The sequence below is a fragment of the Pseudophryne corroboree genome, chromosome 2 (genome assembly GCF_028390025.1).
Source record: "Pseudophryne corroboree isolate aPseCor3 chromosome 2, aPseCor3.hap2, whole genome shotgun sequence".
Classification (NCBI taxonomy): Eukaryota; Metazoa; Chordata; class Amphibia; order Anura; family Myobatrachidae; genus Pseudophryne; species Pseudophryne corroboree.
This window is the reverse complement of record NC_086445.1, coordinates 976,440,226-976,454,517: the sequence shown is the minus strand read 5'-3', so window position 1 is coordinate 976,454,517 and position 14,292 is coordinate 976,440,226. Positions and strand designations below refer to the sequence as shown.

The 14,292-nt window shown below is 46.1% G+C and overlaps 1 protein-coding gene across 2 annotated transcripts in view; it reads right to left on the bottom strand.

Moving 5' to 3' along the window:
• The window catches only part of JAM2 (junctional adhesion molecule 2), a 171,605-nt gene that overhangs the window by 32,950 nt on the left and 124,363 nt on the right, over positions 1-14,292 (bottom strand). For both annotated transcript variants that reach the window (XM_063956373.1, XM_063956374.1), the window contains exon 5: positions 1,656-1,855. In XM_063956373.1, coding sequence (XP_063812443.1) covers positions 1,656-1,855 — 200 coding nt within the window. The remainder of the gene's footprint in view (positions 1-1,655; positions 1,856-14,292) is intronic.

Sequence of the window (14,292 nt, the reverse complement as noted above, 5' to 3'; positions counted from 1 at the left end):
ATGCCTTTGCACTTCAAGAGTAGCTCCCGACCAGCGCAGCTTTAGCGTGCTGGCCGGGAGCTAATCATCGTTCCCCGGCTCGTAGTGGCTGCATGTGACGTCACGCAGCCGCTGCGGCCCGCCCCCCGTTCGGTCCCCCCCCCCCCCCCCCCCCACGCCCAGCGTCCGCCTCTGCCTGTCAATCAGGCAGAGGCGATCGTAGCGGCCCGACGGTCTTCTGGCATGCGCCGGCGCCTTAGTGCGATCGGGTCAGAATGACCCCCTAAGATGCATATTCGGCAAATAATGAGCAAAAAAGACACCCGCCGCTAGAAGACTCTGACATGACCTGGTGTGCCAAGGTGTTGGGCTGCAGGAAAAGATGTATGAGGACACATCTGTAGGTCAGCATGTTAACTTGTGACTTTGGAAAGCTAGGAACGTTGTTTCCTGCAGTCCCCATGTGTACACTCGGCAATGTATCAGGGACTTGCATGTGACAACAAAGACACCTGGCCAGTGCACCACCTACTTCTATGTTGGGCAAAAATAAAACTTATCAAAGGTGAAGCATCTGATATATGGGGAGTTTCTGACGTTAGCTACAATGGGAATCAGCATGTGCTGAGCCGGTAACAACCTGCCCAACGGTGGGAATTCTGTCCCGGAATTGGCCAGTATCAGGCTCTGAATACAAGGGGCATTTAGAAAGTACAGACTAAGAGCCTAAATCAGACCTGATCACAGCAGCAAAATTGTTCTCTAATGGGCAAAACCATGAGCACTGCAGGGGGGACAGATATAACATGTGCAGAGAGAGTTAGATTTGGGTGGGGTGTGTTTAAACTGAAATCTAAATTGCAGTGTAAAAATAAAGCAGCCAGTATTTACCCTGCACAGAAACAAAATAACCTACCCAAATATAACTATCTCTGCACATGTTATATCTGCCCCCCCCCCCCCTGCAGTGCACATGATTTTGCCCATTAGAGAACAACTTTGCTGCTGCGATCAGGTCTGATTCAGGCCCTAAAATCTGCATAGGCCTCATCTAAGCCACTCATTGGCACAAGATCACCTAGATTTCCACCAGTGCTGAATATCTATGGAGTTATATGATGGCGTTTCTGCAGGCACTGATCACAAATGCAGTTATGTGAACTGCTCATGTTATGTCCTCTTTTAGTAAGCCTTTAAATGAGTTCTTACCAGTTGCTGTGTATGTTATGTCTCACCCAACTGACCAAGTTTAGATCAGAGAGACAAAAATAAACTGTTAGATTCTCTGATACTTTAAATTGAGCCTGAATAGAGCCACACTAATGGGGGTCAAATGCCACAGGAGTCATGCACAGAGCACCCATCACCTAGTCAGAAAAGAGGCAGCCATTTTGTGGCCTGAAGTTCTAGTGACATCACTGAGACACTTCATGAGGTACAAAATGGAGCCAGTATTTATTTTGAAGGCAACCTATCAGTTCACTAGTAATTAATGACTTTACTACAGCAATTCACGATGCACACAGTCCCAGGCACACAGTCAGCCATCTTGTATGCCGAATCAATATTAACGAAGAGTGGGCTTATCAATTCACTAGAAATTAATGATGTAATTGATATTAATTCTGAACATTGCTTAAGGCGTAGGTGTCATATAAGGAAGCAGGAGTACCCACCAGAGTGCCTGTGGCTGTATCCACTTTATAACTGGCATTGACAGCTTTGGCATTTTGGCTTTGGATATCCAAGGGAACGCCATCCTTATACCACCGGTATATTGAAGCTGGATTGCCTTGTTTCTCCCAACATTTCAGCACAACTGCGCTTCCGCTCATTGCCGAGCTGGGGATGTCACACACCGGGATGCTTGGGGCCACTGTTTCGAGAAAAGAACACTTAAGTTAATTTACAGATTTTGGCATATTCTACTGATGGAATCTACTGACCTCCGTAGAATCAGGAACTAAAAAATAATTATTGGTGATAAACATAATTATATTAGCACAGTATTTATGTACATATTGCAATACAAATACAGGAATTAGTGCTTAAACATGTTTGTGAGAACGTGTGCTATCACAATTATTATTGTTTATATTACAGATCTTTCTATGCCTTCTTAATTAGTTTCACAATAGCTTCATAGCTACATATTATCGTACTCCACATTATTTTATAATATATATACAGGTTGAGTATCCCTTATCCAAAATGCTTGGGACCAGAGGTATTTTGGATATGGGATTTTTCCGTATTTTGGAATAATTGCATACCATAATGAGATATCATGGCGATGGGACTTAAATCTAAGCACAGAATGCATTTATGTTTCATATACACCTTATACACACAGCCTGAAGGTAATTTTAGCCAATATTTTTTATAACTTTGTGCATTAAACAAAGTGTGTCTACATTCACACAATTCATTTATGTTTCATATACACCTTATACACACAGCCTGCAGGTCATTTAATACAATATTTTTAATAACTTTGTGTATTAAACAAAGTTTGTGTACATTGAGCCATCAAAAAACAAAGGTTTAATTATCTCACTCAAAAAGTCCGTATTTCGGAATATTTGGATATGGGATACTCAACCTGTATATATATATGAGAAGCGAGGTTGGGAAACACTGCTCTACATGAGGTTTCTGCAGTAGCAACTACTTATTAGCTCGTCCTTGTTGGCCATTGATTACAATGAAGGATCAGCCATAAATTTTAAGGGAACTGCGTTTCCTAGAGGCCAAATTATATAAGAAAAGTTTTTGAAAACAATAAAACACATGTTTAAAATGAGCAGTGATCCAGCTGGCCAAGAGCGTCCACCACAGATGACAGTTTGTGGCGCACTGAAGGTCTGATTCAGGACAGACGCATTTTATTCCTGTTCAGTTGTCTCTTTCTTTTACCGTGGTCTTCCGGTATTTTTGATTTGTGCTTTAGTGTTTGGCGGTATGAGCGGCTGTATTTGTGTTTATTTTAGTCATGTTAAATGGGTTTCTGATGACCAGCCCCCCCAGGTTTGGCTGTACTACTTGTACATGTGGGTCTACCATAAGTTGTATCTAAGGGAAGGTGGTTCACCACCAAATGTTTCTACTTTTGTTTTCATAGTGAGATTGTTTGTCAGCCATACTTCCTATGACACCATACTCCCCTACACCTCCTCCTTCCCTTATATATTTTTATGACATTTTTTAATATATATATTTTTTGACAGCATTTACTGTCTCTGGGCCTGATTCAGAAATGTACAATGATGCCACAGCAACTGCAGCTGTGCAAAAATATTCAAATGTGGTAGATTTTTGCATTGAGGCATCTACTGACGGTGTCTCTGGACCGCCGCTTGTGTACAAAAGACCCAATCATTGGTCAAACATCGACTTTGTGAGTAACCTCTAAGGTCGCGCAGCCTAGCCGCAAGTCGCCATTTTAACTGCATACGGGGTCACAGTGGTGTGCTGTGACATGTTCCTGAAACAATTGCGACACCCGTTACCTCCCACTAACGATCCTTTACTGGTCCTTTGCAAATAAATCCTTGCTCTGACTAACATCACACTACTGTTGTGGTGCATGCGCAGTATGATTTATACAGATGTGCCCTCATACATCTTTGCTGCAGTCCCGCCAAACAGCCCCTCTTGGCACGCCAGGTTGTGTGACAATCTTCTAGCGTTGGGCGTCTTTGTTGCTTCTGTTTTGCAGAATATTATTTTTAGTCGCAACGCAATGCAACTAGGATGCACATGGAGACTATGCTGATTAATGTGATATATGACACGTGCATATACTGTATGTCTGCAACTGAGTCTCTGATTCTGTACACAAAGTGCTACAATGTAGCAGCCGCAACTTTTGTGACATGTGACACTTGTATATCTGTGTGCGACTAAGTCTCTGAATCTGTACATGAAGTGCTACAATGTAGCGGCCGCAGCTTTTTTCCAGTACATGTTCCGTTGTGCTCCCTATACAGACTCAGTCACATTGCGTTGCGACTAAGACGCATTTTTGGCAAAAAAGACGCCCAACGTTAGCAGATTTGCACAGGACCCGGCGGGTCACTCACGCCAGGCATCTCATGCTGCGTGGCGTATTGAGGCTGGATGTATGCGGACACATCTGAATGCATGCGCAATGGGAAAAACCTTGTTCCACTGCACAGAAAACCGACACTGCGTCCATCACTAAATCTCTATTTATAGTCATTTATATGTTATTGTTAGACTTTAATCTGCAATCACATGGACATGCCCTGTGGTGAGTCATAGGCCAGGAGGTGGTTTAACAGTAGACGGTGTTCTCCAATCCATCATGTATTTCTCTCTCCAAGTAAGGAAGACAGGTCATCTCATGACTATCAGCCAACATTTCCATTATTTAACAAAGTGCTCTTTTACGAGATTTTTTTGGATGGGTCTCCCACAATTAATAACTAAGAATCTGCTTCTTGTAAAAGTGAATAGTGCAGTGTCGGGCAATTAGCAGGAAGCTCACTCGTAAATTTCCTTCAGATAGTTACATTTAGGTAATACGTTTATTAATATGTTTACATCATTTGTCAATGCCTGCGTTCTCCAGAACTGGAGAGATTTGTGGGGTCTGAAAACCACCATTGCACATCTCATTTCCTGTCATTGTTTATACAAATCTTATTCCACTATACCAGAGAAGTTACATTATACTTGTATATCAAGACGAAGCTAGGATAACACAACAGATCTAATAACAGGTTGAGTATCCCATATCCAAATATTCCGAAATACGGAATATTCCGAAATACAGACTTTTTTGAGTGAGAGTGAGATAGTGAAACCTTTGTTTTTTGATGGCTCATTGTACACAAACTTTGTTTAATACACAAATTTATTAAAAATATTGTGTTAAATGACCTTCAGGCGGTGTGTATAATGTGTATATGAAACATAAATGAATTGTGTGAATGTACACACACTTTGTTTAATGCACAAAATATTAAAACTATTGGCTAAAATGACCTTCAGGCTGTGTGTATAAGATGTATATGAAACATAAATGCATTCTGTGCTCAGACTTAGGTCCCATCGCCATGATATCTCATTATAGTATGCAATTATTCCAAAATACAGAAAAATCTGATATCCATAACACTTCCGGTCCCAAGCATTTTGGATAAGGGATACTCAACCTGTATTAGGAACAGGTTCCCAAGATTGCAGATTACAAACTCTCTGCTTCTCTATAATATAGTTTACAGCACCCCTTGTCTCATCGTGTTCCGTATGGCATCCCGGAGGTCGGGATGACGGCGGTCACATGACCGTCAGCGGTATTTCAACACTGAAGATCCCGCCATCGGAGTAGGTCAATATTTTTACCCTCCCCCATCCCCTAGCCTAACCATCCGGGGGTGGCTGCTAGGGATAATCCCCCTAATACCTAGCCCTAACCCCCCTCCCATAATTTAGGAGGTAAATGATCAAACCTTCTAAAAAGGACCCGTAGAGGTGTTGCGTAAAGCAGCCAATGAGGTTCAAGCTATCATTTTTAGAATGTACTTGACAAAAGATAGCTAAAATTGGATTGGTTGCTATGGGCTCCCTATAATTATAATAAAATGACTCCATTTAATTTGCTTTGTATACATGTTAAGCTTTCCAAATACATTAACCTTTTTTGTGTGTTAGGTAGTTTTACATGGCAAAAACAGCTCTTGTATCGTTCTTAGGCACGTAAGTGTGAAGCGTGTAATCACAATCTGTGTATATTTATTTATTTATTAACAGTTTCTTATATAGCGCAGCAAATTCCGTTGCGCTTTACAATTGGACACAATGATAAAACAAAACTGGATAATAACAATGAGTCATAGAGGTAGGAGGGCCCTGCTCGCAAGCTTACAATCTATAGGGTATATGTACAATTGCACAGTAACCTTTATCCTGTACTACAGTATACTGTATGTTACTGTTACAATCCTGAGCACTCATGTTTTGTTATTGTTATAATTACCTTTGCTTCAGTTTGTGGAACTACAGGTCACAGCTAGCTCCTGCATAGTTGTCTCCCAGTGCCTTTGCTCCTGCACTCAGCAACTGACTTCACAGGTGTCTGGATTCTGTAATTACAGCTCGTTACCTGAAAACTACTATTCAGCTTGTCAGCCTGCTCAGTCTGCACTGCAGCTGCATGTTATATCAATTACTGGGGGCCTGTCTGGTGCTCACAGCTGATTGGTCCAGCCTGTTCTTTTAAGCCTCTCAATCCCAAGAAGCTTTGCCAGTTATAGCTACTCCATGTGGTGTTCTGCTCTCTGGTTCCTCTCTGGTCTCAGTTCATCTGTCCAGTGGGTATTGCCTTGTTCCAGTATTGAATACCAGCTTCAACATCTTGCTGACGACTTTAGTTTGCCGACTGCCGTTACCCTGTCTCCAAGTGTCTGCACCCCAGTCCGTCCGTGTGCCGCTACCTCCTGTGTCACCCCTGGAGTGCCTGCTGCTGTTCCATCTCCACAGCCCCAGCGTACCATCTGGCCGTGTGCACCCTGCCACCTTCTCCAGTTCCTGTTTGTTCCTGTGTATCCCTGCGGCTGATCATATACAACACCTCTACCATAACTTTAGTCCAGTTCAGGTATCAAGTGACCCAGACAGGGGGCCGCGACCTGCACGTCGGAAGCCGCGAAGCCCATATCCCCTTGCGGGGTTCCCTGGTGAAAACCTTCCGGCGTGTTAGACTCCGCGCCTCTGTTCTGGGTAACGTCAACCACTTGGTACCTGATCCCGAATTCCGGATTCTGCACCAGTTCCTGACATTATAACTGGCCCACCACTTCCTGGGCATGGACCCGTCACAGCAAAATCCGGCTCAAATCTTGGCTGGTCAAATACAAAATTTGACGCAGCAACTGCAAGATCTAAAGCTCCGAGTTTCCACCCAGGAAGAAACTAGCAGGTCATTGGTTGTAACCAGTGCTCCTGGGCCTGAACCAAAGCTGCATCTTCCAGATCGGTTTACAGGTGACCGGAAACAGTTCCAGAATTTCCGTGATAGCTGCAAGCTATATTTCAGACTCCGGCCATTATCGTCTAGTTCTGAGTCTCAGCGGGTAGGTATCGTCATCTCCCTCCTGCAGGGGGAACCCCAGTCCTGGGCGTTCGGATTGAAAACTGAGAATCCCGCCTTGCACACTGTGGATGCCTTTTTTAGTGCCCTAGGAATTCTTTATGATGACCCGGACCGAGCAGCTTCTGCAGAGGCTCACTTACGAGCCCTGAGACAAGGGAAAAACACGGCCGAGGTATACTGCACTGAGTTTCGCAGATGGGCAAGTGATAGTGGTTGGAATGACCCAGCCCTCCGAAGTCAGTTCCGCTTAGGCCTCACTTAGCAAATTAAAGACTACCTTGTCCAGTATCCTACTCCTGAAACCCTGGACAAGCTCATGCAGTTAGCAATACGAGTAGATTGTCGGATCAGGGAACGGAGGATGGAGAAAGGTGGAGGGTCACCATCTCCCTCAGCAGTAGCCTTGGAAGAAGCCGAAGATTCCAGTGAACCCATGCAGATTGGGGCCTTTCGTCTTTCTGCTCAGGAAAAATCTCGTAGGCGATCGATGGGCCTATGCTTATATTGTGGAGCAAAGGGTCATTTTGCTATGTTTGCACCCTGAAGTCGGGAAAAGACAAGACCCAGGGGTAAAAGGGGAGTTACTCCTGGGTCTGGCTGGAATCTCTCCAAAAAATTCAGTCTTGCTTCCAGTTCAAATTAGTCTACCTACTCAGCAAGTTGCAGTCAAGGCTTTTGTTGATTGTGGTGCAGCTGCCAACTTTATGGATATCTCTTTCGCCCGGTCCTGGAACATTCCTATACTAAAGATGAAGCCTTCTGTGACTATTTGTGGCCTTGACGGTAACCCCCTCCTCAGTGGGCAAGTGTCTCAGCAAACTCCTCCTGTTCATTTAACTACTGGTCTTCTGCATTCGGAGAAGATTATTTTCCTCCTTGTCAATTGCCCCATGGCCTCCATAGTCCTAGGGCTTCCATGGTTGAAATCCCATAATCCATCCATCTGCTGGAAGAGAGGAGAACTCTTACAGTGGGGAACAGAATGTACAGGAAGATGTCTGTCCTTGCCAGTGCGATGCTCTCAAGTTATACCAGAGGGGCTACCGACTCCATATCATTCATTTGCGGATGTCTTCTCCAAGAAAGAGGCGGATACTCTTCACCCCCATCGACCTTACGACTGTGCCATCAGTCTGGTATCCGAAGATAAATTACCTAAGGGTAGATTATATGCTCTTTCTGTCACAACTGAGGGCCTGAGCTGACGGGAGGCAGCCTCAGTTGTAGGGGCTGAGATGTACCGGAACCTGGGAGGTTGTATCAGACCCCTGGACATGTAAGTAACATGAATAATAACTGCCCGAAGGCGTGACCACGACAACTTGGATAAAAGTCAATGATGTTTATTATGACAACTCCGCAACACAGCAGCAGTAAAAGAAAACGTAAAAGTCAGCAAATAATAAATACAGTTCCTGGGTACTACAGGATGGCAGGAGCCACAGGGCACTGGTAGTGTGAGATAGTTCTTATGATCTTCTAGATGGAAAGTCCTTACCAGGCCCGACTGTAGCAATGGAGATAACCCAGGATTGTGCCAGCTGGTGTTCCAGGAAAAGCTGGGTTGCTGAAGGTAAAACAGCTGCTGTGGATACTGGCTGGAACCAGACTGTTGTTAGCACGGAGTGGATACTGGCTGGAACCAGTTAAATAATAAATGAACTTGGGAGCGATGAAATATGAACTGAAATGTAGAACTTGAGAGCGGAGAAATAATAATACCGGTGGAGAGTGGTAAAGTGTAGAAAGGACACCGGCCCTTTAAGGGAAGCTGTACTCTGCTGGAAGCTGAGCTGGAAGCAGGTAATGTTGTAGCTGGAAACAGATGAATCCACAATGGATTGGAGAGTCAGGCTACACCGCAGGTGGAATGCTGGTGCGGGTCTCTATGGTGGAAGTCTTGAGACAGGAGCTGGAACCTGGAAGACAATCACAGGAGAGAGACAAACAGGAACTAGGTTTGACAACCAAAGCACTGACGCCTTCCTTGCTCAGGCACAGTGTATTTATACCTGCAGCAAGGAAGGGATTGGCTAGGCAATTATGCAGATTATCAATACTGAGAACAGATTGGTGGAAATGATCAGCTGACAGAATCCAAGATGGCTGCGCCCATGCAGACACTTGGAGGGAAGTTTGGTTTGTAATCCATGTGGTAATGAAAACAGTAATGGCGGCGCCGGCCACCGGAGACAGGAGGCGCCAGGCTGACAGATGCACATCCAACCACGCGGACACAGCGGAGGCCGCGGCTGACGTAATCGCCACTCAGACACTCTGCATGCAGAAGTTCAGGGACGGCGGCGGAGGCCGCGGGAGACGCCATGCCAGGTGTAATATGGCGTTTACTGTGACAGCGTCCCAGAGTGACAGGAGAGGATACAGGAATGTACACATCAGGATAACAGATGGGATCCGGTCCTGGAGCGCTGAGCCAGCCTTAGGAGGCATCTGATGGGTAAGAAATGGCGTCCAGATACCCGGATCGTGACAGCACCCCCCCCTTTAGGAGTGGCCCCAGGACACTTCTTTGGCTTTTGAGGAAACTTGGAATGGAATCTCCGGACCAAGGCAGGAGCATGGACATCAGAAGCATTGGTCCATGAACGTTCCTCAGGACCATAACCCTTCCAGTCAATAAGATATTGTAGTTGACCGTAACGGTGACGTGAGTCCAGGATCTTGGCCACTTCATACTCAACGCCTCGTTGAGTTTGGACTTTCGGAGTTGGAGGAAGTGAGGAATGAAACCGATTCAAGATCAGCGGTTTCAACAGGGAAACATGGAATGTCCTGGGTATTTTTAAGAAGGGAGGCAACTGGAGTCTGTAAGCAACAGGATTGATGACTTGTTCAATCTTGAAAGGACCGATATAGCGAGGTGCAAACTTCATACTGGGAACTCTTAACCTCAAATTCTTCGTGGATAACCATACCCGATCACCCACCTTGAGAGCAGGAACTGCTCGACGCTTCTTATCCGCAAACTTCTTGTACCTGAACGATGCCTTGAGCAGAGCTGATCGTACGCTCTTCCAGATATTGGCAAACTGATGCAAGGTGATATCCACTGCGGGAACAGAAGTTGCTGGAAGCGGTTGGAACTCAGGGACTTTAGGGTGGAATCCAAAGTTAGTGAAGAATGGTGTTGAAGCAGATGAAGAATGATACTGGTTGTTATGACAGAACTCGGCCCAGGGAAGTAATTGAACCCAGTCATCTTGAGAGGAGGACACATAGATGCGGAGGAAGGCCTCCAAGTCCTGATTCACCCTCTCGGTTTGACCATTGGTCTGAGGATGGTAAGCCGTGGAAAACTTTAGCTTGACTTGGAGGACTTGACATAAACTTCGCCAGAATTTGGCTGTGAATTGAACTCCTCGATCTGAGATAATTTCTTCAGGAAGACCGTGGAGTCGGAAGATCTCTTGTATGAATACTTGAGCCAACTTGGAAGCTGACGGAAGACCGGTGAGAGGAATGAAGTGTGCCATCTTGGTGAACCGGTCAACTACCACTCAGATGGTATTGAACTTGTTGCACATGGGTAAGTCTGTAATGAAATCCATCGACAAGTGGGTCCATGGTCGACGGGGAACGGATAGTGGAACCAGTTGCCCCGCAGGCGACTGGCGGGATACTTTATGTTGGGCACACTTTGGGCAAGATGCAATAAACTCCAAGACGTCCTTTTTCAGAGTTGGCCACCAATAGGACCTAGAGATAAACTCCAGGGTTTTTTGGATACCTGTATGTCCGGCAAAACGGGAAGCATGGGCCCAATGCATGAGCTTCTTCCTTAGCATCGGCTTCACAAAACTTTTCCCTGATGGGGGCGTAGAGTCCATCCCTACCGTGGAGAATGCCAACGGATTTATAATAGGATGCTTGTCTGAAGACTCTGACTCATTTTCTTGCTCCCATGAGCGGGAAAGGGCATCGGCCTTGCGATTCTGAGAGCCCGGACAGAACTGGAGTTTAAAGTCGAACCTGGAAAAGAAAAGTGCCCATCTGGCCTGACGAGGGTTGAGACATTGTGCGCCCTTCAGGTATAAAAGGTTCTTGTGGTCTGTAAGTATGGTGATTGAATGAGAAGCTCCCTCCAACAGATACCTCCACTCTTCTAGAGCGAGCTTGATGGCTAGCAACTCCTGGTCGCCAATGGCATAGTTGCGCTCAGCTGGGGAGAACTTCCGGGAGAAGAAACTGCAAGGGTGTAAATGGCCATCTTTAGCCCTCTGAGATAACACCGCTCCTACTCCAACGGAGGAGGCATCCACCTCTAAGATGAAAGGAGAGTCGATGTCAGGCTGTTTCAGAACAGGCGCAGAGATGAACCTTTGTTTTAAAAGATGAAATGCTTGCATGGCTTCTTCAGACCACTTGGACGGGTTAGCACCCTTCTTAGTGAAAGCAGTAATAGGTGCCACAATGGTGGAAAAGTCTCGTATAAACTTTCGGTAATAGTTGGCGAACCCTAAGAACCTCTGGACCCCTTTGAGGGTTAAGGGTACCGGCCAATTTTGGATTGCTTGTAGTTTCTCAGGATCCATCTCTAGTCCGGAACCAGACACAATGTACCCTAGAAACGGAATGGACTTGACTTCAAAGACGCATTTTTCTAATTTGCAATAGAGATGATTGACACGGAGACGGGACAGAACCTCTTTAACCCAAAAACGATGTTCCTCTAAATCGTTGGCAAAAATGAGGATATCGTCTAGATAGACCACGACATGACGGTATAGAATGTCTCTGAAGATCTCATTGACAAAATGCTGGAAGACAGCTGGAGCATTGCTCAATCCGAAGGGCATGACGAGGTACTCATAATGTCCGTCACGGGTGTTAAAGGCGGTCTTCCACTCGTCACCCTCACGGATCCGGATGAGATTGTATGCACCTCGCAAGTCCAGCTTTGTAAAGATGGTAGCTCCGCTAACTCTGTCAAAGAGCTCAGTAATCAGGGGTAAAGGATAACGGTTCTTGATGGTAATGTCGTTCAAACCTCTGTAGTCGATGCACGGCCGCAGACCACCATCTTTCTTTTTTACAAAAAAGAAGCCTGCGCCGGCTGGGGAAGAAGAAGGTCGAATGAACCCCTTTGCTAGGTTCTCTTTAATGTATTCCTCCATAGAATGCGTCTCAGGCAGAGACAACGGATAAGTTCGGCCTCGAGGTGGAACCTTCCCTGGAACGAGATCAATCGGGCAGTCCCATTCTCTATGAGGAGGAAGGATATCAGCAGAAGCTTTACTGAACACATCCGTGAAATCTTGATATGGAGGAGGTGGAACATCAGACGACCTGGGGGAGGAAGAACAGACAGGCAATACTTTAAACAAACATGTCTCTGCACAAGAGGAACCCCATGCCAGGATTTGCGTAGTCGTCCAATCAATTGTAGGATTGTGAAGACGGAGCCATGGAAGGCCCAGGACCACAGGATGTGTGGCTCTTGGAATCACTAAAAGTGAAATAAGTTCGGAATGAAGAACTCCCACTCTCAGACGAACTGGTAGAGTCCTTAGAGCAATAACAGTATCAAAAATTTTACTGCCATCCACGGCAGTTAAGGAAAAGGAGGAAGGAAGTCTCTCGGTGGGTAGGGACCACCGTTTAACATAGGCTTCAGTAATAAAGTTCCCAGCTGCTCCGGAATCAAGGAGGGCAATGACGTTCCGATAACGTTGAGCAACTTGAAGCGAGACTGGGAGATTACAATCATGAGGAGATGGAGAGGAGATCATTACTCCTAGCCGGCCCTCTCCTGGGCGAGCTAGGGTTTGGAGTTTTCCCGGACGTTCGGGACAGGCATTGATGGTGTGAGACGGAGCTGCACAGTAAAGACAAAGAGACTCAGAGAGACGTCTTCGGCGCTCAGCAGGAGTTAAACGGGAACGGCCAATTTGCATGGGCTCATCTTTAGATGGTGACAGTTGACGAGGAGGAGGAGCAGAAGATTTTGGAGCAGATGATCTTCCACGCTCAGTTGCTCTCTCTCTGAAACGTAAATCAACTTTCGTGCAGAGTGAGATTAGCTCATCTAACTTAGAAGGTAAGTCTCTGGTAGCTAACTCATCTTTAATAAGCTCAGATAAGCCATGCCAGAATGCAGCATACAGGGCCTCGTCGTTCCATGCCAGTTCGGATGCCAGGATCTGGAACTGTATCAGATATTGTCCTACAGTATGTGACCCCTGGCGTAAACGGAGAATCTCGGATGAAGCTGAGGTTACCCGGCCTGGCTCGTCGAAGATGCGCCTGAATGTTGACACGAATGCAGTGTAAGAAGATAGCAGGGTGTCGGACCTCTCCCATAACGGTGATGCCCAGTCAAGGGCGGAGCCACTGAGAAGAGAGATGATGTAGGCAATTTTTGTACGGTCACTGGGAAAATTGCCAGGTTGTAGCTCAAACTGAATCTCACACTGGTTGAGAAATCCCCTGCAGAATCTTGGAGATCCGTCAAATTTTGCTGGCGTTGGAAGATGAAGACGTGGAGCAGAAATGGGTAAGGTGGGTGGGGTTATAGCTGGAGTCACTGTGGTTGACGCACCAGATGCGCCTGATCCACGGAGAGTTGTCTGAATCCCATCCAGCCGAGTAGAGAGATCCTGGAGACAGCGGATGATGTGGCCCTGTGCAGCCTCCTGATGTTCTAGTCGGGCTGCCAGTTCTTGCATCGGCCTGGCCGCTTGATCCTGGTCTCCGGCTGGATTCATTAGGTCAGTGCTTACTGTCACAACTGAGGGCCTGAGCTGACGGGAGGCAGCCTCAGTTGTAGGGGCTGAGATGTACCGGAACCTGGGAGGTTGTATCAGACCCCTGGACATGTAAGTAACATGAATAATAACTGCCCGAAGGCGTGACCACGACAACTTGGATAAAAGTCAATGATGTTTATTATGACAACTCCGCAACACAGCAGCAGTAAAAGAAAACGTAAAAGTCAGCAAATAATAAATACAGTTCCTGGGTACTACAGGATGGCAGGAGCCACAGGGCACTGGTAGTGTGAGATAGTTCTTATGATCTTCTAGATGGAAAGTCCTTACCAGGCCCGACTGTAGCAATGGAGATAACCCAGGATTGTGCCAGCTGGTGTTCCAGGAAAAGCTGGGTTGCTGAAGGTAAAACAGCTGCTGTGGATACTGGCTGGAACCAGACTGTTGTTAGCACGGAGTGGATAC